Source organism: Scyliorhinus canicula, chromosome 1, assembly GCF_902713615.1.
Source record: "Scyliorhinus canicula chromosome 1, sScyCan1.1, whole genome shotgun sequence".
Classification (NCBI taxonomy): Eukaryota; Metazoa; Chordata; class Chondrichthyes; order Carcharhiniformes; family Scyliorhinidae; genus Scyliorhinus; species Scyliorhinus canicula.
This window is the reverse complement of record NC_052146.1, coordinates 26935011-26959765: the sequence shown is the minus strand read 5'-3', so window position 1 is coordinate 26959765 and position 24755 is coordinate 26935011. Positions and strand designations below refer to the sequence as shown.

Genomic DNA, 24755 nt, shown 5'->3' with positions numbered 1-24755 from the left:
TGCTGGCTCTGTGAGCTCACCTCTCCCCAGCCAGAGTAATGGCATGTACAACGCCCACTCTTTTTTTTTGGCAAAGAGCCTTTTAAGATTTGAACAGAAAACTGGTCTGTGCGACAGAAGAATTACACGCCAGTTTTATGTCTGAGCCTGACACCTAGCCAAATTCTGGTAAGATTCTGCCCATGGATGCAAGGAGACCAAAGTTGGGTTCAGGGTTATTTAACTTTTAGGAAGAGCGCAGCACGGTGGCACTGCTGCCTCACTGCGCCAAGGTCCCAGGTCCGATCCTGGCTCTGGGTCACTGTTCGTCTGGAGTTTGCATATTCTCCCGTGTCTGTGTGGGTTTCACCCCCACAACCCAAAGATGTGGACAGTAGGTGGATTGGCCATGCTAAATTGCCCCTTAATTGGAAAAAATGTATTATGTACACTAAATTAATTAAAAACACTTTTAGGAAGGATGGGCAGGAAGAATAAGATGTTGTGGTAGCTCTTCGAATATGAGAGGAAATAAGTACAGTTCTGGTCTAGTCTCAGAGGATGTGGAGTCGCAGAAAGCTATCATGAAGATGCAGATGGTAATAGGAAGGCAATTCTGTTTTATTTCAATGGTGCTGAAGTATAAAAGTAAAGAGGTGTTGCTGCAACTGAACAAGATACCAGAGAGGCCATATTTAGGATACTGTGTACAGTTTTGGTTCCTTTATTTAAGAAAATATATATTGTCATTGGAAGCAGTGCAGAGGAGGTGCACTGGGATGATCCCAGGAATGGAGATACTGCCATATGAAGAACTCCTTGGAGTTCAGAAGAATAAGAGGTGAAAGGCATGATTCAGCAACTGATTTGCGCCCGGCGTGAATTGGGGCATGCTGGATGAATCGCGGTAGAGGTTGAAATCGAGATTCGCACCAGGCGCGAACCATTTTGCGATTCACTCCGCCCACTCCCAATGACGAGTTATAGATCACGTCTAGAAATGGCCTAATTTGCATTCATTTTAATCTCAGTAATGTGTCTGAAGGTGAATGTAGATGCTTCCCGGGACTACCCAACTCCACAGCGGAGTCCTCACTCCTCACTTAGGGCAGCACGGTAACACAGTGGATGGCACTGTTGCTTAACAGCTCCAGGGTCCCATGTTCCATTCCCAGCTTGGGTCACTGTCTGTGTGGAGTTTTCAAAAGGGGAACCTGGCACAATGGCTACTGAGAGAAAGTAACAATAACAATAATCTTTTTTGTCACAAGTAGGCTTACATTAACACTGCAATGAAGTTACTGTGAAAAGCCCCAGTCGCCACATTCCAGTGCCTGTTCGGGTACACAGAGGGAAAATTCAGATTGTCCAAATTACCTAACAGCACGTCTTTCGGGACTTGTCAGGTAGCTGAGGCATTCACGGTCGGGGTCACCTCTGATCCAAGAGGGGTTGAGGAGCTTTACACCTACGAGTGCAGTGGGCCGATCAATGGCAGATGGAGTTTAATTTGGATAAATGTGAGGTGATGCATTTTGGGAGATCGAATTGGGACAGGACCTATTCTGTTAATGGGAGAGAGTTGGGGAGAGTTACAGAACAAAGAGATCTAGAAATACAGGTTCATAGCTCCTTGAAGGTGGAATCGCAAGTGGACAGGGTGGTGAAGAAGGCAGTCAGAATACTGAATACTGGAATTGGGACGTCTTGTTGAAGTTGTACAAGACATTGGTAAGACCACACATGGAATATTGTGTTCAGTTCTGGTCACTCTATTATAGGAAATATATTGTTAAACTAGAAAGAGTGCAGAAGAGATTCATGAGGATGCTACCAGGACTTGATGGTCTGAGTTATAAGGAGATGCTGGATAGGCTGGGACTTTTTTATCTGGAGCGTAGGAGGCTTAGGGGTGATCTTATAGAGGTCTATAAAATAATGAGGAGCATCGATAAACTTGATAGTCAACATCTTTTCCCAAAGGTAGAGGAGTCTGGAACTAGGGGCATAGGTTTAAGGTGAGAGAAGAAATATACAAAAGAGACTTTAGGGAAAATTACTTCACACAGAGGATGGTGAGCATCTGGAACTGGCTGCCAGAGGCAGTGGTAGAGGAGGGTACAATTTTACAATTCCCTGAGGGCATTTAAGAGTCAACCACATTGCTGCTGTGGATCTGAAGTCACATGTAGGGGCAGGAGGGTAGCATGGTGGTTAGCATAAATGCTTCACAGCTCCAGGGTCCCAGGTTCGATTCCCGGCTGGGTCACTGTCTGTGTGGAGTCTGCACGTCCTTCCCCTGTGTGCGTGGGTTTCCTCCGGGTGCTCCAGTTTCCTCCCACAGTCCAAAGATGTGCGGGTTAGGTGGATTGGCCATGCTAAAATTGCCCGTAGTGTCCTAATAAAAAAAGTAAGATTAAGGGGGGGGTTGCTGGGTTACGGGTATAGTGTGGATACGTGGGTTTGAGTAGGGTGATCATGGCTCGGCACAACATTGAGGGCCGAAGGGCCTGTTCTGTGCTGTACTGTTCTATGTTCTATGTAGGCCAGAGCAGATTCCTTCCCTGAAGGATATTAATGAATCAAATGGGTTTTTATGACAATCAACAGAGGTTTCATGGTTACCGTTAGATTTTTAATTCTAGATTTTTATTGAATTCAAATTTTACCATCTGTCATTGTGGGATTCGAACCCTGGTCCCCAGAGCATGACTTTGGGTCTCTGGGTTACTAGTCCAGCAACAATACCTCTCTGCCACTGCCTCCTCAATGCGCCCAGGCACAGCAAACGACGGCAGCTGGCAGCCTCTTTCCCGAGCCGAGGTACAGAGTCATCCTCCTTTCCTCCATGGAGTCCACGAGGGTCTTGAGCAAGGTACTGTCAGAGTACCTTGGTGCTGCTCTCCTTACTGTCATCTTGTTGGCTGGTATGGTGTGTCTGGGGAGTGAAGCGTGTATATGAGGGTGCAGGTCGTCAGTCTCCTGGGTGTCAATTGCAAAACTGGCAAATCCGGCACAGTTTCTCAGTAGAATCAATTATGTTCTACGTGGCGCTAGCCCCTTAACAGTTGCGGAATCGGTCCAGGTACGGCATCAGTTTTGCTGTCGTGAAAATCCACAAATTCAGCATGGACGTCAACACATCGGGCTGGATTCACCGTTTCTGACGGCAGCGGAAAGATTGTCGCCGAATCCATACCCATCCTGCACCCATTGAGGGGCTGGCAGCGGTGCTCAATAAAACCCCCGGCACCCTCGACAAAAACGACTGGAGAATGACCAGGTCCGTGGCCGCACAGCAGTGACCTGCAGTGGGCGCGTCATAAAACATGGCGCTGACCGTTCTCGTACCCGACCTGCCAAATACTGCCCTCCCTGGCCACTCCCCAGGAGCCTCCCCAGCCCTCGCGGACGCTCCCCCGGCCAGCAGCATGGCTCCTGGCCGACTGTGGTGGTGTTGGACCGCTGAGACCACAAGAACCCGGCCCATCAGCAGCGGTGAATCGTGGAGGCCCCAGAGACTAGAGGGTCAGACCCGTTAATGATATGCCACCGGTGCTTAAAAGGTGTGTGGCGAGCGACTCATTTATGCCATTTTGGGATGCCGGAGGATCCCAATTTGGTGTAAAAGCTGCGCCTACATCATTTTGGCGTCGAAGGCTATGCTCCACCCAATCGTGTTTCACGATTTTGCCGTCGGCCAACGGTGAATCTAGCTCATAGTCTCAGAAACAGAAATCCCGCCCTATAAGTACAGATTTCCCTGTATAGTTTTCAAATTGAATTTGCAGGCATCAAGGGAAAATAGTTTAGAAGGGAAAATATTTAACCTTTTCCTTATGCACAGCATCTGGGACCAGAGAAACTGCTGCCCCTGTATCCAATTCCATACCTATTGCTAGGCCCTCCAGCAGCAGTGTTAGCCAGTAGCCCTGTGAGTCATCAGTCATTGACAAGCGGTTAGTGGAGGGGCATTTCTTTTTCAAATTTGACAGAATCACTCTGGTCCTCCATTTCCTGCTGTATAGATACACATTTCTATTTTTGTTCCACCAAACTGCAGATTTCTGTTTTTCTGGTTTGCTTTTCTGATTCACTGCTTCTTTTTAGTTTTCACAGGTACGCTCAACATGTCTTTTCTTGCCAAACAGACAGCATTCAACATCTCAGCATCAGCGTTTAGAAGAATGGTGACTTGGCATTCCACAACGATAACATTCTCAGCTGCTTGCTACCTTGAGTGCTCCCTTGACCCTGAAGAAAGTTGCCACCTTTCTATCATCCTAATCAACCCTCTTATGGACTGACCTCATTAACACTACACCCCTGTCTGCTTCACCCGATACCGATGTTTATGTAGTTACATTATGTACCTTGTGTTGCCCTATTATGTATTTTCTTCTCTGTTCTTTTATTTTCATGTAATTAATGATCTGTTGAGCAGCTTGCAGAAAAATACTTTTAACTATACCTCAGTACACGAAACAATAAACAAATCCAATTCAATCATTTTCAATTCTATTTGCAAGGACAAAAAAGTCAAGCATTCAGTATAGAAGTCCCACTATTCAACATCCAAACATCATATTGAAATGCTCCATAGGTTTAAAATGCTCCACAGCCTTTCTATTTTCTCTTCTTCGTGAGTTACCATGTTTCCACTTTAAATGGGATGCCACTTTAAGAGAGCAACCAATCTTTATGAATGAATATGGCTTATTGTCACGAGTAGGCTTCAATGAAGTTACTGTGAAAAGCCCCTAGTCACCACATTCCGGTGCCTGTTCAGGGAGGCTAGTATGGGAATTGAACTGTGCTGCTGGCCTGCCTTGTTCGGCTTTCAAAGCCAGCGAATTAGCCCAGTGTGCTAAACCAGCCCCAGCTGGTTTAACTTCAAGCTGTCACTGCAGCTGTGACTTTCAATGCTGAGTCTTCCCCGTGCTTTTTGAGTTATGGCGGGCTCACCGGCAATGTGGCTGTTTTACTTTTTTTCAACTTTTAAACATTTAAAAACTTCTTTCTTGTTCAAAAAAAGCAGCAGCATCTGCTCTTTTTTATGGGTGATTCTATAGGTTCCTGTTTAATTGGAACTTCAAAGCTGCAGCCTGTCAGCTTCATGGTCCCAATTCTCCCATGATCATAGCTGTTTTAGCGAAAGCTTGTGAACATTTGGGGCTGGATTCTCGTCAGCGGGATCCTCTGTTTCGCTGGCAGCGCACTCACGCGGATTTCCCAACGGCGTGGGGGCACCCACATTGGAAAACCCCATTGGGTGGCTTCTGGGACAGAGGATCCCGCTGCCGGCAGGGGCGTGCCTCACTCGTTTCCCACTGTTCTTTTTTGTTTGAAACAAATTAGTGCAGCCATAGCCATTGAATTACATTTTTAAAGTGCAATAACTTGTATCAGACAAATTGCGCACACCCAGCAACAAAAGACATTACACATAATTGCACCTTAATGAAATTAAATCAACAACACGATAAATTTACCTCTTTCTGAAGTTAAAGATTCTCGTTTTGAAAGCGGCTTTTCCTGTCCTGTAACATCTGAAATATATTTAAATCATACAAAGGTCTATTTTTTATATTTAGTTTTGAAAACAATTCCCATCTCTACTTTGGATTATTCAAAAGTGTTTAAAGATTGGAGGAAAATGTAATAAACAGCAGTTCAGCAAAATTAAATATTCATTACCAATGCATCCTTTCCTACGTTTTTCTATAGTGCCCTCCATTTAGCACAACTGGCAGCACTTCAGAATGAGAATTAACTAAAATTTAAAGCTGCAAAGTAAATCACATACTTTTGGAGAGCCAATGGAAAATAAGTTGGTTAACTCTGAAAAATGGTATTGAAATGTGCATATGATTAACACATCTGTTGCTTTGCAGGAAACATTGGGGGGGGGGGGGGGTGCACCCCACCTCACCCAGCCCCCCCGCCCGGCCATAACCCCCCCCCCCCCCTCTCCCCCCCCCCCAACCTGGGCGCCACCCGCCGTCGGATATCTGGCGGCTCACCCAGGGCAACGCTCACTGTAGCCCTTATGAGGGCGAAGGGGTAGGTGCACAGAGTATACAACTGGCATGGGCAGCATCAGCCGACGATACCCCTGGCGGCAGGTATGAGTGCCAGGGCTGAGTCCCCATGGTGTCGGGCAACAACAGGGTCAGGGGTGCAGGGAAGTGGAGGAGGAGGACATTCTGGGGTGGAGCCCGCAGTGCCAACCGGGGCCACCATGTAGCCCTTTGGACTTGGTTGAGCACGGGTTATGTACCACGCTAACATGTAGACCTTTCACCCCCTGCAGGCAATGGATATTGAAATTCAAGCAGCAATGATGGCCCTTCCTGCTAGTCACCGCAGCCCTTGGGGATGCCCTGCACTGTTTGAGGTGGTGCTGCTCAAGGAGACGGAGGCTGCAGCAGTGGCGTGTACAGCAACGGATCGTGACACAGAGGGACAGGTGGCAGCCGCACAGGATGGAGAGGCGGCTGCCGAACAGGCGGAGGCAGAGGAGCAGGTGCCGAGGAGTTGCCACATGAGGCCTCGTGTGGACAGGCTGCGCCTGTCATTCAAGGACCTGCAGTACCGGATATGCAGTCGAAGACTCAGGCTGAGCAGGGAGTCATATGCGACATATCTGCCAGATTCTGGCACACCTGGGACCACAGGGAATAGAGGAGGACATCCGCTCCCAGTGGCCATCAAGGTGATGGTCACCCTGACCTTCACAGCACGGGTTCCTTCCAGGTGCCGAGTGGGAACCTGTCCAGGATCTCATAAACCTAGGTGCACAGCTGCATCCGCGCCATCATAGAGACCCTAAATGCCCACTCGACAAAATACATCCATTTCAATATGGACCGAGTGATGAACCATCAATCGAACGCGAGACGAGTTGCTGTACAAAAGTTAGGCTTTAATAAGCTAGAAGTTAGCCCTGTGGTAGACTACAGTAAATGGACGACCGCCGGGCGTTCTGGGTATTTATACCTCACTCTGGAGGCGGGATTAACTCAGCCTCTCGACCAATCGGAGAGCCGTCACATGACTGGTCTCAACCAATCGGTCGAGAGGCACATGACCGACCATGGCCAATGGTAAGCCAGTGTTCTGCACCAATGGCAGACAGCTATGCAAATTATACCACCACACCGAGCCCATCAGGATGCCCGGGAAGCGGGATTCGCCGCCATCACAGACATGCCCCGGGTTCAGGGGATGATGGACGGGCTGCATGTCCTATGCATCTGCAGATGACGGCCGATCTACACAAACCAAAAGGGGTTCAACTCGATGAATATACAGTTGATATGTGATCATCAGGTGCGCCTCATGCATCCGATACCCGGGCAGTGTGCACGATCCCTTCACCCTGGCACTCTTCACCACGATTCCTGCCATGTTCGAGATATGCCCCGGCTGGGGGGTTTGCTCCTGGGCTACAGGGGTTATCCGCTGTGGTCATGGCTGATGACGCCTATTCAAAGGCCACAGACCGACGTCGAAGTCCATTATAAAGATGCCCATGCAGCAACCAGGAGCATGATCGAACAGAGCTTCGGCTCAGGTGCTTGAACTACTCTGGAGGGGCGCTGCAATATGACGCTGAGAGGGCCTCTCGCATCCTCCACAATCCTGCTGCGTCCTCCACAACATCGCGCAGCTGACGGGTGATGTGCTGGAGGAGGAGGATGACCACCAGGCGTGTCTGACGAAGAGGAGGCGGAGGAGGGCGAAGGTGGGCAGGCCATGGGACCCAAGCAGGTTGAGGAGGCCACACGACGTGTACGCCAGGGTCAACATGCACGGGACACTCTGATTGCCTCCAGGTTCACCGACTGGAGGAGGGTGGTGAACTCACCAGGGGCAGACACCCCATCCTACCCCAAACTGCCCTACCCTCAAATTGCAACCCCCCCCCCTCAGTGACACCTGATCCGTGGGATGGAAGATAATGGCAACCTGCTCTGCAATGACAACGCCTGACTCCTGCTCACTGTAGCACTTTCCACCGTCCACCTGGGTGATCTCTGCATGCAAGCTGGCCATCACATGGTCCATCAGATTCCTGGGGTGGCGGTGGTGGGGACAGCGGGGGGGAGAGGAGAATAGGGAGCCCAAACTACCCACAACGACTGCCCATTCCACACTCCCTGCACCCTCTCTGGCCAACCCAGTCCAGCCAATCCCTCACACCCATCTGACAGAGCACCGAGGCAGGTTGTAACAGTATTAACAGTTCTTTAATGTGCACAACTATTTACACAATGGTGCCCTAGCCGCTATAACTGAACTGTGTCCTGCACCCATGTCAGCATAACTGGTGCCTAAACATCTGGCCTCAGGGGCGCTGACGTTACGTCTCGGTGGTTCCCCAGATGCTACATCAGGGGTGGAGTCAACCTGCTATGATTCCCGCCCTGTGACCTAGGTCTCCGTTGGCGGCCATCTTCTGGGGTGACCAGGCCTGGATGGGCCAGGCTGCTGCTCGGGTGTCCCAGACTCTGCCCGCTACCCACCAGATACGTCAGAGATAGGAGGGGGGAGGGGGTTGGGGAGTCTGAGGTGCTGCAGCGTTCCAGCACCTCACCGCCATGGGCCCCATCACCTCCTCCTCCCTCGGGGTGCCCAATGGCCTTCGGGGTACTCCATGGGACGGAGGTGCGAGCAGAGCTACCCCCTGAAGCTCCCCTGCCACCTGCAGCTGCCAGTACTAGAGGCCTACTCTGGTCTCGACCACGGTCTGCCTGCTGGCGGCTGTATATACATAGACATACATGTCTATGTATATACGGAGACATATAAAGGGTTAATGTCTACATCATAGTCAAATGCAACCACTAGATGGCAACACTAGATTCCTGTATAAATACGAGAACTCAAAGAATCTTGGGTCTCTTCAAACCAGGATGAGACTGGTTTGAAGAGACCCAAACCAGCCAGTTTGGTCTCGACAGCAGAGTGTTAGAGAGATAGATAATAGTGTAGTTAGCACGCATAGTTAAAATAGTTAATACTTTATTCTGAATTACTTGATCACTCGTTAGAGTTCTGTAAGAATGAACAAACTCAATATTAATCAATTCGTTATTCATTAAATCTGTTTTGCTTTGAGTTAAAGATTGATGGTTTCTTGAGAATCATCCCATCAGACCATTCTGGAAATATAAAGCAAAGAGTAACGAACTATTACCAAAGAGTAATATAACAGGGGCCATGGAGCACAGGGAGTGGACCATCGCCATGTAGGACTGCGCCACATCATCCATTGCCTGTGCCACCACCTTCTGGGTCTGTATCACATCAACCAGTGGCTGCGCCATCTCCCTCTTGGACCGGGCCACCTCCCACTGCATCTGTGCCACGCCGGCCAACGCCTGATGCCGCCGATGTTCTCAGCCATGGCCCCACTATGACTGGACCACGCTCAGAAGTGCCACTGCAATTTCCCGGTGGCTGTCGCACATGGCAGCTAGTTCCTGGGTCGGCCCACCCTCCGATCGTCCGTCCCCTCGGAAGTAACTACCTCCACATGATGGACCGGATCAGCGGTGTCGTGTGCACCAGATAGTGTCCCTGGAGCCTCTTCAACAAAGTGCCCAAGTAAGGTGAGTGTCTCTGGGATGATGGAGGGTGTTAGAGACAGCACTGCGGCACTCGAGCTCAAGGGTGTTTTGGGTCTCATTTCCATGACTCACGTCCCTGCTGCTCTCCTCATCATTGTCCGCCACCGGGGACTCCGGCTTGGCACTGGCTGGGGGACACCAGATGGACCCGCCCCATCACCAGCAGGTCCTGCAATGCACAAGATAAGACGCATGATTAGACCGTGGGCAGGTGGAATGGGGGCAGTGGGGATGAGGGTGATGTGGTATGATAATGGGAATGAGGGTGGCGGTGAGGGTGGTGTGGGGGTGGTTTTGGGGGGGGGGGGGGGGGTTGGCAGCAGGAACTGCAGCTCAGCAGGATCTCAATGGGATCTCACTTCCCTGCCTGCAGCCGATCTCCAAACTGGCGACCTCCCAGTCCTCTGGGATGCCGACCAAGTCCAGGGTCCACAGCTTAGCCATGGTGAGGGGGCACAGGACCGGCGATCCCTCTCCAGTTTTCTCCCACTCCCAGCGGTTACCGGCGGCCTTCTCCTTGGAGGGGGGGCGGGGGGAACAGAAAACGACAGTGTCAAACACCAGAGGTGGATTTCCTAGGGAAAACAAATAGGCGGTCATGAGGGGTCTCGTAAGTGGCTGTGCAAAGGAGGGACCTAATGGCGTGGAGCGTGTCGGGGAGGACCTCCTGCCAGTGGGCAACTACCAGCGCCGAGCAGCGCTGCCTGGGGTTTACCCGGTCCCTGGTGTGGGGGGTGAAGAAAGGGAGTTGGATTACTGGTGTGCGGAACAGGCGTAAGTGCCAGGGGCACATTGCTGCCTATTCACTCTAGCCGCACTGAGGAGGTCGTGCAGTTTTTTTTACGGAACTGCTGGCTGGTCCGGATGGTGTTGCTCACGGCGCTTACTGCCTCTGCCACCTGTGCCCAGGCATCGCGAATGGCGGCAGGTGGCAGCCTCCTTCCCAGGCCAGGGTAATAGTTCACCCACCTCTCCTCCACCGCATCCAGAACAGTCCCCAGCTCGGCGTCCGTAAATCGTGGAGCTGTTCCCCTCGCTGCCAACTTGTTGACTGGGATGTTGTGTGTGGGGAGTGAAGTGTGTATTTGCAGCTACAGCATGTCAGGCTCCTGAGAATCAATCGTGAATCCGGCGAATCCCACACTCTTTCTCATTGGGATCGATTGTGTTTCACGTGACGCCAATCCTAGCCCCTTAACAATTGTTGAATCAGTCCAGGTGCGGCACCACTTTTGCTGTCGTGGAACTCCACGTATCCTGTGCTGGCGTCAACACTTACTCTCAGGAAAGGAGAATTCAGTCCTTTTTCTTTTGTTTGAAAAAAATTAGTGCAGCCAGAGCCATTAAATTACATTTTTAAAGTGCAATGACTTGTTACAGTCAAATTGCGCACACCCAGCAACAAAAGGTTTTCCCACATAATTGCATCTTTATGAAATTAAATCAACAATATTGATAAATATACCTCTTTCTGAAGCCAACGATTCTCGTTTTGAAAGTGGTGTTTCATGTCCTTTAAAAATAAGCACATCTTAAATATGTTTAAATCATACAAAGGTCTATATTTTATATTTAGTTTTGAAAACAAACTCCGCCTTTACTTTAAATTATTCAAAAGTGTGTAAAGGTTGGAGGAAAATGTAATAGAACAACAATTCATCAAAATGTATTCGTGTGCATTGTAATATGTAGACAGACATGTAAAGGGTTAATCATAACGCCCAGCTGCAACACTATCACAAGAGGGTATTACTCGATCCACTATATAATGGAGTTCCCAGAAGCTCTAGCTCTTTCAGTTCTCTTTCCATGCAGGAGTAATCAGATTGCAGCAGTGTAGCAGAGAGAATCTCAGTCCAGACACCATGTGCAGTTTTGATGCAGTTTGTACAGTGATCCATTCTTACTTTATTGCTAGAGTTAGTTCAGTGGAGTATATAACTCATTTATTAGTTAAATCGTTACTTAATAAATTCTTTCAGTTTACCTCAAAGACTTGAGTGTTCTTCAACATCATCTACAGTTAGCAACAACATATATTACTTAAACCCAGTAATATAACATGGTACCACGAGTGGCTACCGAATCTACCTAGTTAAATTTAGTGAGTATTGAGAGAAGAATATACAGCCATTCGACAATAAAAGCATCACCTTCAGAACAAAGCCTGATGATTCCCGGCCTGATGGACAGATCACAAGCTCCTCGTCACCTCAGGATCACCGGTTACCTTAATGTTTACTGGCGGTTGTTTAGACAACAATTCCAACTGTATTTAGAAGCATCTAACTCAACAAGCGCGCCAGATGCACATACAATTGCTCTTTTATTGACTATGGCTGGTCCATATGCGATAGAGATCTACAACTCTTTGAACCACTCAGAAGGTCAAAATAAAACGAAGTATGACACCGTCCTTGAGAAATTTGATAGCCACTGTAAAGTTCAGACAAATTAGATATTTGAGCGCTACATCTCGAAAAAAGGATGCAAGGGTAAGAGGAATATTTTAACAGCTTTTTCACTAACCTTAAACTGTTAGCTCAATCCTCAGTTGTTGCACGAACTGACTCAATGATTCGTGGACAATTAGTGTTTGGAATTATCGATGAACACCTTAGAGAGAGACTACTTCGGTAAAAAGATTTGACCCTTCAAGTCGCTCTTGAAATGTGTTTGGTGCATCAACAGTCCAAAAATCAGTACTTGCAGTATAAAACCGGTGAAAGTGGTGCCAAAACTCTCCACGAGGTCGAGTGTATCAAGGCAGTGTCGCAATTGAAAAGGCTCCATGTATCGGACGGCAGCCATCTTGCACGTGCACACTCGGTCCCCGCACATGCGCACTTCGCAAAAAAGTGTAAGACGGCCTGGAACCGTTCTGTGCATGTCTGAAGATGCACGGAACATCATGAGATTGATACGATGACATGCATGAGGTGTGGAACCGCCCACTTCCGAAAAATATGCCCTACGAAAGGCCAGCACTGTCTTCTGGGAGACTGAATCACTATGCTGCACAGTGCAGATCGGCACACCAATTTAAAACTCACAAACAGAATTTCAATAAGAGTTAAATTGCCAGAAGAGTACAACTTAAAACAGATGAGTCTGTTTAAGATAGTTCAACAGATCCTGAAGTCTATTGCCTCGATAAAAGATTCCAAGTGAGAATTATTGAAAAGTTTGAAAACTCCGCAGAGAATACATCGCAAGTAAAATCAATCCATGCCATTGATTCCGACGCTGAATGGAACACAGTGTTAGATCTAAATAGATGCGCTATTAAATTTAAGCTGGACACAGGTGCCTCCGCTAAACTGCTTTTGTAGCTCGACTTCTCGAAGCTCAAGCAGGCTCCCAAACTCCTTCCAGCTGTCTGCAAACTTCAAGACTACAATGGCAACGGCATCTCGTCACTGGGGTCATGCCATTTAGTAACATCCAACAACACATCGAGACGAGCCTAAGATTTGAGATTATGCAATCAGACAAGTCGTCGCTCTTAGGTGTGAAAGCCTGCAAGCAATTAAACTTTATTCAAAGGATTTAAATATTGGCGTCATCTCATCAAGCTCTTCAGAGCAGAATTGATGGAATACTGGATCAATATCCAGATGTTTTCAGAGGAATGTACACACTTCGATTTGAGTTCAAATTTATGCTGCGTGCTGATGCAAAACCTGCGGTTCACCCACCAAGGAGAGTCCCTGTTCCACTGAGGGAACGGTTAAAATCAGAGCTAGCAAGTCTACAGAAGAAAGGCATCATCTCCAAAGTCACTGAACAACTGAATGGGTCAGTTCAATGGTGCCTTCAGGTGATTTAAGAATCTGCATAGATCCCAAAGATCTAAACAAGAACATAATGCGGGAACACTACCCGATACCAAAAAGGGAAGAGATTACAAGCGAGATGGCACACCCGCGCATCTCACCAAACTGGATGCATCTCAAGGATTTGGGGAAATACGAGAAGAATCCAGCAGAAAGCTCTGCACCTTCAATACAACTTTTAGCCAATTTTGATACAATCAAACGCCATTTGGAATCATTTTGGCATCTGAAATATTCCACCGCATCACAGAACAGATGATGGAAGGAATGTCAACGTGGAATCCAGAGGAACATGTCTTCAAACGCATACATGAGCATGGCCTCAAGCTAAACAAATCCAAATGCAGCTTTGGAATGTCCACGCTCAAGTTCCTGGGTGATCAGATATCAGAACACGATGTACGATCGGACACAGACAAGATAAAAGCCACTGAAGCCGTGAAAGTGCCTGAGGACCGGATGCATTGAGTAGAGGCAACGCGTCCGCAACATGTGCCAGGTGATGCGACCATCAATTCACGCGAGACAGTGAGTTGAAGTGAACAGTGGCTTTAATCGACTAGAACTGTGTCTGGCTGCGACTGCTCTGCTAGTGGGAGCCGCCTACAGGGGAGCTCCTCTTTATACCTCCCCTCAAGGGGGCGGAGCCCACAAGGGCACCAAAATGATACATTACGTGTAGTACAGTACAATGGTCCATGGGTGGAGCCCACATGGGCAGCAGCGTGATACAATGTAATACAGTGGTGAATGGTTAGTACAATACGTTCACCACATTCACCCCCTGTTAAAAAAATTGAAATCCGGCGGGGGTGAAGAGCTCACAAATTCAGTCTGTCCGGTGCCCTGATCGTGCGCTTCGATCGACGGACCTCTGGTATCGCAGCAGGCCCGGGTCTCAAACACGTCGGTGCCGGCATGGGTCGTGAACTCGTTGGTGTGGGCACAAGCGTGGACTCCGGGAGCGTGTCTTCAGGAGCTTCATTCCTGTGGGTCGGCAAAGGGGGGAGGGAGTACAGGACGGGGTGTGAAGGATATGCAGGGGCAAGGACGCTGGTCGGTGTAGGTTGGGGGGGTAGGTGGTAGGGGAACCTGCGGGTGCCAGGTCCCGGAAGGGAACCGTATCCTGTCGGCCGTCGGGGTGGTCTACGTATGCGTACTGGGGGTTGGTGTGAAGCAGCTGGACCCTCTCGACCAGGGGGTCGGACTTATGGCTCCTTACGTGTTTGTGGAGTAGGACGGGCCCCGGTGTCTTCAGCCAGGACGGACGCGAGACCCGGATTTCCTAGGGAAAACAAATAGGCGGTCATGAGGGGTCTCGTAAGTGGCTGTGCAAAGGAGGGACCTAATGACGTGGAGCGTGTCGGGGAGGACCTCCTGCCAGTGGGCAACTGCCAGCGCCGAGCAGCGCTGCCTGGGGTTTACCCGGTCCCTGGTGTGGGCGGTGAAGGAAGAGGGTTGGAGTACTGGTGTGCGGAACAGGCGTTAGTGCCAGGGGCACATTGCTGCCTATTCACTCTGGCCGCACTGAGGAGGTCGTGCCGTTTTATTTACGGAACTGCTGGCTGGTCCGGATGGTGTTGCTCACGGCGCTCACCGCCTCTGCCACCTGTGCCCAGGCATCGCGAATGGCGGCGGGTGGCAGCCTCCTTCCCAGGCCAGGGTAATAGTTCACCCACCTCTCCTCCACCGCATCCAGAACAGTCCCCAGCTCGGCGTCCGTAAATCATGGAGCAGTTCCCCTCGCTGCCATCTTGTTGACTGGGATGTTGTGTGTGGGGAGTGAAGTGTGTATTTGCAGCTACAGCATGTCAGGCTCCTGAGAATCAATCGTGAATCCGGCGAATCCCACACTCTTTCTCATTGGGATCGATTGTGTTTCACGTGACCCCCATCCTTGCCCCTTAACAATTGTTGAATCAGTCCAGGTGCGGTGCCACTTTTGCTGTCGTGGAACTCCACGTATCCTGTGCCGGCGTCAACACTTACTCTCAGGAAAGGAGAATTCAGTCCTTTTTCTTTTGTTTGAAACAAATTAGTGCAGCCATAGCCATTAAATTACATTTTTAAAGAGCAATGACTTGTTACAGTCAAATTGCGCACACCCAGCAACAAAAGGTTTCCCACATAATTGCATCTTTATGAAATTAAATCAACAATATTGATAAATATACCTCTTTCTGAAGCCCACGATTCTTGTTTTGAAAGTGGTGTTTCATGTCCTTTAAAAATAAGCACATCATAAATATATTTAAATCATACAAAGGTCTATATTTTATATTTAGTTTTGAAATCAAACTCTGCCTTTACTTTCAATTATTCAAAAGTTTGTAAAGGTTGGTGGAAAATGTAAGAGAACAACAATTCATCAAAATGTATTCGTGTGCATTGTAATATGTAGACAGACATGTAACGGATTAATCATAACACCCAGCTGTAACTCTATCACAAGAGGGTATTACTCGATCCTCTATATAATGGAGTTCCCAGAAGCTCTAGCTCTTTCAGTTCTCTTTCCATGCAGGAGTAATCAGATTGCAGCAGTGTAGCAGAGAGAATCTCAGTCCAGACACCATGTGCAGTTTTGATACAGTTTGTACAGTTATCTGGCGAAATTCTCCGACCCCCAGCAGGGTCGGAGAAGCGCCTGGGGGCGCCTAAAATCCCGCCCTCGTCGTGGCAGAGATTCTCCGCCACCTGGGAAGTGGCAGGGGCAGGTATCTCGCCACTCCGATCGGAGAGGCCCCTGCGGCGATTCTCCGGCCCGGATGAGCCGAAGTCCCGCCGCTGGGAGGCCTCTCCCGCCGCCCGCCGAGGTTTAAACCACCTCTGGAACGGCGGGCTCAGCGGCGCGAGCAGGTCCCCGGGGTCCTGGGGGGACGGGGGGCGATCGAACCCCGGGGGGTGCCCCCACGGTGCCCTGGCTCGCGATCGGGGACCCCCCTCAGAGTCCGGGCCAGTGCCCTGGCTGCACTAGTTTCTTCTGCGTCCGCCACGGCCTCCGCCATGGCGGAAGCGGGAGAGAACCCCACATTGCGCATGCGCCGGCAGTGACGACAGCGGCCAGCTGCCGCTGACGTCACTGTCGGCGCATGCGCGGACCAGCGAAAGCCTTTCGGCCAGCCCCGCTGCCGGGGGAGCCGGTTTTTTTTCGCCGGTCTTCTGGTGGCAACCGTTCCGGCGCGGGGCTGGCCCCCAAAGGTGGGGAGAATTCCCCACCTTTGGGGAGGCGCGACCCCTGAGTGGTTGGCGCCACTCCCCTACTCCGGGACCCTACGTCACGCCGGGTAGGGGAGAATGCCGCCCATCCATTCTTACTTTATAGCTAGAGTTAGTTCAGTGGAGTGTATAACTCATTTATTAGTTAAATCGTTACTTAATAAATTCTTTCAGTTTACCTCAAAGACTTGAGTGTTCTTCAACATCATCTACAGTTAGCAACAACATATATTACTTAAACCCAGTAATATAACATGGTACCACGAGTGCCTACCGAATCTACCTAGTTAAATTTAGTGAGTATTTACTGGATCAATATCCAGATGTTTTCAGAGGAATGTACACACTTCGATTTGAGTTCAAATTTATGCTGCGTGCTGATGCAAAACCTGCGGTTCACCCACCAAGGAGAGTCCCTGTTCCACTGAGGGAATGGTTAAAATCAGAGCTAGCAAGTCTACAGAAGAAAGGCATCATCTCCAAAGTCACTGAACAACTGAATGGGTCAGTTCAATGGTGCCTTCAGGTGATTTAAGAATCTGCATAGATCCCAAAGATCTAAACAAGAACATAATGCGGGAACACTACCCGATACCAAAAAGGGAAGAGATTACAAGCGAGATGGCACACCCGCGCATCTCACCAAACTGGATGCATCTCAAGGATTTGGGGAAATACAATGAGAAGAATCCAGCAGAAAGCTCTGCACCTTCAATACAACCTTTAGCCGATTTTGATACAATCAAACGCCATTTGGAATCATTTTGGCATCTGAAATATTCCACCGCATCATAGAACAGATGATGGAAGGAATGTCAACGTGGAATCCAGAGGAACATGTCTTCAAACGCATACATGAGCATGGCCTCAAGCTAAACAAATCCAAATGCAGCTTTGGAATGTCAACGCTCAAGTTCCTGGGTGATCAGATATCAGAACATGATGTACGATCGGACACAGACAAGATAAAAGCCACTGAAGCCGTGAAAGTGCCTGAGGACCGGACGCATTGAGTAGAGGCAACGCGTCCGCAACATATGCCAGGTGATGCGACCATCAATTCACGCAGGACAGAGAGTTGAAGTGAACAGTGGCTTTAATCGACTAGAACTGTGTCTGGCTGCGACAGCTCTGCTAGTGAGAGCCGCCTACAGGGGAGCTCCTCTTTATACCTCCCCTCAAGGGGGCGGAGCCCACAAGGGCACCAACATGATACATTCCGTGTAGTACAGTACAATGGTCCATGGGTGGAGCCCACATGGGGAGCAGCGTGATACAATGTAATACAGTGGTGAATGGTTAGTACAATACGTTCACCACATTCACCCCCTGTTAAAAAAATTGAAATCCGGCGGGGGTGAAGAGCTCACAGGTTCAGTCTGTCCGGTGCCCTGATCGTGCGCTTCGATCGACGGAGCTCTGGTATCGCAGCGGGCCCGGGTCTCAAACTCGTCGGTGCCGGCATGGGTCGTGAACTCGTTGGTGTGGGCACAAGCGTGGACTCCGGGAGCGTGTCTTCAGGAGCTTCATTCCTGTGGGTCGGCAAAGGGGGGAGGGAGTACAGGAGGGGGTGTGAAGGCCATGCAGGGGCAAGGGCGCTGGTCGGTGTAGGTTGGGGGGGTAGGTGGTAGGGGAACCTGCGGGTGCCAGGTCGCGGAAGGGAACCGTATCCTGTCGGCCGTCGGGGTGGTCTACGTATGCGTACTGGGGGTTGGTGTGAAGGAGCTGGACCCTCTCGACCACGGGATCGGACTTATGGCTCCTTACGTGTTTGCGGAGTAGGACGGGCCCCGGTTTCTTCAGCCAGGACGGAAGCGAGACCCCAGAGGTGGATTTCCTAGGGAAAATAAATAGGCGGTCATGAGGGGTCTCGTAAGTGGCTGTGCAAAGGAGGGACCTAATGACGTGGAGCGTGTCGGGGAGGACCTCCTGCCAGTGGGCAACTGCCAGCGCCGAGCAGCGCTGCCTGGGGTTTACCCGGTCCCTGGTGTGGGCGGTGAAGGAAGAGAGTTGGATTACTGGTGTGCGGAACAGGCGTTAGTGCCAGGGGCACATTGCTGCCTATTCACTCTGGCCGCACTGAGGAGGTCGTGCCGTTTTTTTTACGGAACTGCTGGCTGGTCCGGATGGTGTTGCTCACGGCGCTCACCGCCTCTGCCACCTGTGCCCAGGCATCGCGAATGGCGGCGGGTGGCAGCCTCCTTCCCAGGCCAGGGTAATAGTTCACCCACCTCTCCTCCACCGCATCCAGAACAGTCCCCAGCTCGGCGTCCGTAAATCATGGAGCAGTTCCCCTCGCTGCCATCTTGTTGACTGGGATGTTGTGTGTGGGGAGTGAAGTGTGTATTTGCAGCTACAGCATGTCAGGCTCCTGAGAATCAATCGTGAATCCGGCGAATCCCACACTCTTTCTCATTGGGATCGATTGTGTTTCACGTGACCCCAATCCTTGCCCCTTAACAATTGTTGAATCAGTCCAGGTGCGGTGCCACTTTTGCTGTCGTGGAACTCCACGTATCCTGTGCCGGCGTCAACACTTACTCTCAGGAAAGGAGAATTCAGTCCTTTTTCTTTTGTTTGAAACAAATTAGTGCAGCCATAGCCATTAAATTACATTTTTAAAGAGCAATGACTTGTTACAGTCAAATTGCGCACACCCAGCAACAAAAGGTTTCCCACATAATTGCATCTTTATGAAATTAAATCAACAATATTGATAAATATACCTCTTTCTGAAGCCCACGATTCTTGTTTTGAAAGTGGTGTTTCATGTCCTTTAAAAATAAGCACATCATAAATATATTTAAATCATACAAAGGTCTATATTTTATATTTAGTTTTGAAATCAAACTCTGCCTTTACTTTCAATTATTCAAAAGTTTGTAAAGGTTGGTGGAAAATGTAAGAGAACAACAATTCATCAAAATGTATTCGTGTGCATTGTAATATGTAGACAGACATGTAACGGATTAATCATAACACCCAGCTGTAACTCTATCACAAGAGGGTATTACTCGATCCTCTATATAATGGAGTTCCCAGAAGCTCTAGCTCTTTCAGTTCTCTTTCCATGCAGGAGTAATCAGATTGCAGCAGTGTAGCAGAGAGAATCTCAGTCCAGACACCATGTGCAGTTTTGATACAGTTTGTACAGTTATCTGGCGAAATTCTCCGACCCCCAGCAGGGTCGGAGAATCGCCTGGGGGCGCCTAAAAACCCGCCCTCGTCGTGGCAGAGATTCTCCGCCACCTGGGAAGTGGCGGGGGCAGGTATCTCGCCACTCCGATCGGAGAGGCCCCTGCGGCGATTCTCCGGCCCGGATGGGCCGAAGTCCCGCCGCTGGGAGGCCTCTCCCGCCGCCCGCCGAGGTTTAAATCACCTCTGGAACGGCGGGCTCAGCGGCGCGAGCAGGCCCCCGGGGTCCTGGGGGGACGGGGGGCGATCGAACCCCACGGTGTGCCCCCACGGTGGCCTGGCCCGCGATCGGGGACCCCCCTCAGAGTCCGGGCCAGTGCCCTGGCTGCACTAGTTTCTTCCGCGTCCGCCACGGCCTCCGCCATGGCGGAAGCGGAAGAGAACCCCACATTGCGCATGCGCCGGCAGTGACGACAGCGGCCAGCTGCCACTGACGTCACTGCCGGCGCATGCGCGGACCAGCGAAAGCCTTTCGGCCAGCCCTGCTGCCGGGGGCGCCAGTTTTTTTCGCCGGTCTTCTGGTGGCAACCGTTCCGGCGCGGGGCTGGCCCCCAAAGGTGGGGAGAATTCCCCACCTTTGGGGAGGCGCGACCCCTGAGTGGTTGGCGCCACTCCCCTACTCCGGGACCCTACGTCACGCCGGGTCGGGGAGAATGCCGCCCATCCATTCTTACTTTATTGCTAGAGTTAGTTCAATGGAGTGTATAACTCATTTATTAGTTAAATCGTTACTTAATAAATTCTTTCAGTTTACCTCAAAGACTTGAGTGTTCTTCAACATCATCTACAGTTAGCAACAACATATATTACTTAAACCCAGTAATATAACATGGTACCACGAGTGGCTACCGAATCTACCTAGTTAAATTTAGTGAGTATCGAGAGAAGAATATACAGCCATTCGACAATAAAAGCATCACCTTCAGAACAAAGCCTGATGATTCCCGGCCTGATGATCAGATCACAAGCACCTCGTCACCTCAGGATCACCGTTTACCTTAATGTTTACTGGCGGTTGTTTAGACAACAATTCCAACTGTATTTAAAAGCATCTAACTCAACAAGCGCGCCAGATGCACATACAATTGCTCTTTTATTGACTATGGCTGGTCCACATGCGATAGAGATCTACAACTCTTTGAACCACTCAGAAGGTCAAAATAAAACGAAGTATGACACCATCCTTGAGAAATTTGATAGCCACTGTAAAGTTCAGACAAATTAGATATTTGAGCGCTACATCTTGAAAAAAAGGATGCAAGGGTAAGAGGAATATTTTAACAGCTTTTTCACTAACCTTAAACTGTTAGCTCAATCCTCAGTTGTTGCACGAACTGACTCAATGATTCGTGGACAATTAGTGTTTGGAATTATCGATGAACACCTTAGAGAGAGACTACTTCGGTAAAAAGATTTGACCCTTCAAGTCGCTCTTGAAATGTGTTTGGTGCATCAACAGTCCAAAAATCAGTACTTGCAGTATAAAACCGGTGAAAGTGGTGCCAAAACTCTCCACGAGGTCGAGTGTATCAAGGCAGTGTCGCAATTGAAAAGGCTCCATGTTTCGGACGGCAGCCATCTTGCACGTGCACACTCGGACCCCGCACATGCGCACTTCGCAAAAAAGTGTGAGACGGCCTGGAACCGTTCTGTGCATGTCTGAAGATGCACGGAACATCATGAGATTGATACGATGGCATGCATGAGGTGTGGAACCGCCCACTTCCGAAAAATATGCCCTACGAAAGGCAAACAATGTCTTCAGGGAGACTGAATCACTATGCTGCACAGTGCAGATCGGCACACCAATTTAAAACTCACAAACAGAATTTCAATAAGAGTTAAATTGCCAGAAGAGTACAACTTAAAACAGATGAGTCTGTTTAAGATAGTTCAACAGATCCTGAAGTCTATTGCCTCGATAAAAGATTCCAAGTGAGAACTATTGAAAAGTTTGAAAACTCCGCAGAGAATACATCGCAAGTAAAATCAATCCATGCCATTGATTCCGACGCTGAATGGAACACAGTGTTAGATCTAAATAGATGCCCTATTAAATTTAAGCTGAACACAGGTGCCTCCGCTAAACTGCTTTTGTAGCTCGACTTCTCGAAGCTCAAGCAGGCTCCCAAACTCCTTCCAGCTGTCTGCAAACTTCAAGACTACAATGGCAACGGCATCTCGTCACTGGGGTCATGCCATTTAGTAACGTCCAACAACACATCGAGACGAGCCTAAGATTTGAGATTATGCAATCAGACAAGTCGTCGCTCTTAGGTGTGAAAGCCTGCAAGCAATTAAACTTTATTCAAAGGATTTACATATTGGCGTCATCTCATCAAGCTCTTCAGAGCAGAATTGAAGGAATACTGGATCAATATCCAGATGTTTTCAGAGGAATGTACACACTTCGATTTGAGTTCAAATTTATGCTGCGTGCTGATGCAAAACCTGCGGTTCACCCACCAAGGAGAGTACCTGTTCCACTGAGGGAACGGTTAAAATCAGAGCTAGCAAGTCTACAGAAGAAAGGCATCATCTCCAAAGTCACTGAACAACTGAATGGGTCAGTTCAATGGTGCCTTCAGGTGATTTAAGAATCTGCATAGATCCCAAAGATCTAAACAAGAACATAATGCGGGAACACTACCCGATACCAAAAAGGGAAGAGATTACAAGCGAGATGGCACACCCGCGCATCTCACCAAACTGGATGCATCTCAAGGATTTGGGGAAATACAACGAGAAGAATCCAGCAGAAAGCTCTGCACCTTCAATACAACTTTTAGCCGATTTTGATACAATCAAACGCCATTTGGAATCATTTTGGCATCTGAAATATTCCACCGCATCATAGAACAGATGATGGAAGGAATGTCAACGTGGAATCCAGAGGAACATGTCTTCAAACGCATACATGAGCATGGCCTCAAGCTAAACAAATCCAAATGCAGCTTTGGAATGTCAACTCTCAAGTTCCTGGGTGATCAGATATCAGAACACGATGTACGATCGGACACAGACAAGATAAAAGCCACTGAAGCCGTGAAAGTGCCTGAGGACCGGACGCATTGAGTAGAGGCAACGCGTCCGCAACATATGCCAGGTGATGCGACCATCAATTCACGCAAGACAGAGAGTTGAAGTGAACAGTGGCTTTAATCGACTAGAACTGTGTCTGGCTGCGACTGCTCTGCTAGTGAGAGCCGCCTACAGGGCAGCTCCTCTTTATACCTCCCCTCAAGGGGGCGGAGCCCACAAGGGCACCAACATGATACATTCCGTGTAGTACAGTACAATGGTCCATGGGTGGAGCCCACATGGGGAGCAGCGTGATACAATGTAATACAGTGGTGAATGGTTAGTACAATACGTTCACCACATTCACCCCCTGTTAAAAAAATTGAAATCCGGCGGGGGTGAAGAGCTCACAGGTTCAGTCTGTCCGGTGCCCTGATCGTGCGCTTCGATCGATGGAGCTCTGGTATCGCAGCGGGCCCGGGTCTCAAACTCGTCGGTGCCGGCATGGGTCGTGAACTCGTTGGTGTGGGCACAAGCGTGGACTCCGGGAGCATGTCTTCAGGAGCTTCATTCTTGTGGGTCGGCAAAGGGGGGAGGGAGTACAGGAGGGGGTGTGAAGGCCATGCAGGGGCAAGGGCGCTGGTCGGTGTAGGTTGGGGGGGTAGGTGGTAGGGGAACCTGCGGGTGCCAGGTCCCGGAAGGGAACCGTATCCTGTCAGCCGTCGGGGTGGTCTACGTATGCGTACTGGGGGTTGGTGTGAAGGAGCTGGACCCTCTCGACCAGGGGATCGGACTTATGGCTCCTTACGTGTTTGCGGAGTAGGACGGGCCCCGGTTTCTTCAGCCAGGACGGAAGCGAGACCCCAGAGGTGGATTTCCTAGGGAAAACAAATAGGCGGTCATGAGGGGTCTCGTAAGTGGCTGTGCAAAGGAGGGACCTAATGGCGTGGAGCGTGTCGGGGAGGACCTCCTGCCAGTGGGCAACTGGGATATTCCTAGACCGTAGAGCCAGGAGGATGGCCTTCCATACCTTCGCGTTCTCCCTCTCCACCTTTCTGTTTCCCTGGGGTTGTAACTGGTAGTCCTGCTCGAGGCGATGCCCTTACCGAGCAGGGTCTGACGCAGTTCGTCGCTCATAAACGAGGACCCCCGGTCACTGTGGACGTAAGTGGGGAAACGAACAAGATAAAGAAACTATGTAGGGCCTTAATGACGGTGGCCGTGGTCATGACGAGGCGGGGGACTGCAAAAGGGAAGCAGGAGAGACTCGTCAACGATGTTGAGGAAATACGTGTGGCGGTTTGTGTGGAGGGGAGGGGCCCTTTGAAATCGATACTGAGGCAGTCAAAGGTCCGGGATGCCTTCACCAGGTGGGGCCTTATCCGGTCGATAGAAGTGCGGATTACACTCCGCGCAGATTTGGCAGTCCCTGGTCATGGCCCTGACCTCCTCGGTGGAGTAGGGCAGGTTGTGGGCCTTGATGTAGTGGAGGAGCCGGGTGACCCTCGGGTGTCAGAGGTCATCTGGGGGCTCGTTGAGCTTCCCAGGACGATACACTATATCGTAATTATAGGTGGAGAGTTCGGTCCTCCACCTCAAGATCTTATCGTTGGTCGGTGACGAGGGTGAACCTCCTACCAGCGAGTTAGTGCCTCCAGTGCTGTACAGCTTTCCCGATGGCTTGGGCTTCTTTTTCGACTGAGGTGTGTCGAATTTCAGAGGCGTTGAGGGTACGGGGAGAAAAATGCTACTTGCCCACCCGCTTGATTGAGGGTGGTGGCGAGGGCGACCTCTGAGACATCGCTCTCCACATGGAAGGGGACAGACTCGTCCACCGCGCACATCACGGCATTGGCAATATCTGCCTTGA

General features: G+C 49.8%; 1 protein-coding gene across 1 annotated transcript in view; it reads right to left on the bottom strand.

Annotated features, from left to right (window-relative positions):
• Positions 1-24755, bottom strand: part of LOC119978323 — a 492194-nt gene that overhangs the window by 17291 nt on the left and 450148 nt on the right. The window contains exons 15-18 of the mRNA XM_038819870.1: positions 19396-19443; positions 15625-15672; positions 11080-11127; positions 5472-5528 (exon numbers count right to left, since the gene is read on the bottom strand). Coding sequence (XP_038675798.1) covers positions 5472-5528; positions 11080-11127; positions 15625-15672; positions 19396-19443 — 201 coding nt within the window. The remainder of the gene's footprint in view (positions 1-5471; positions 5529-11079; positions 11128-15624; positions 15673-19395; positions 19444-24755) is intronic.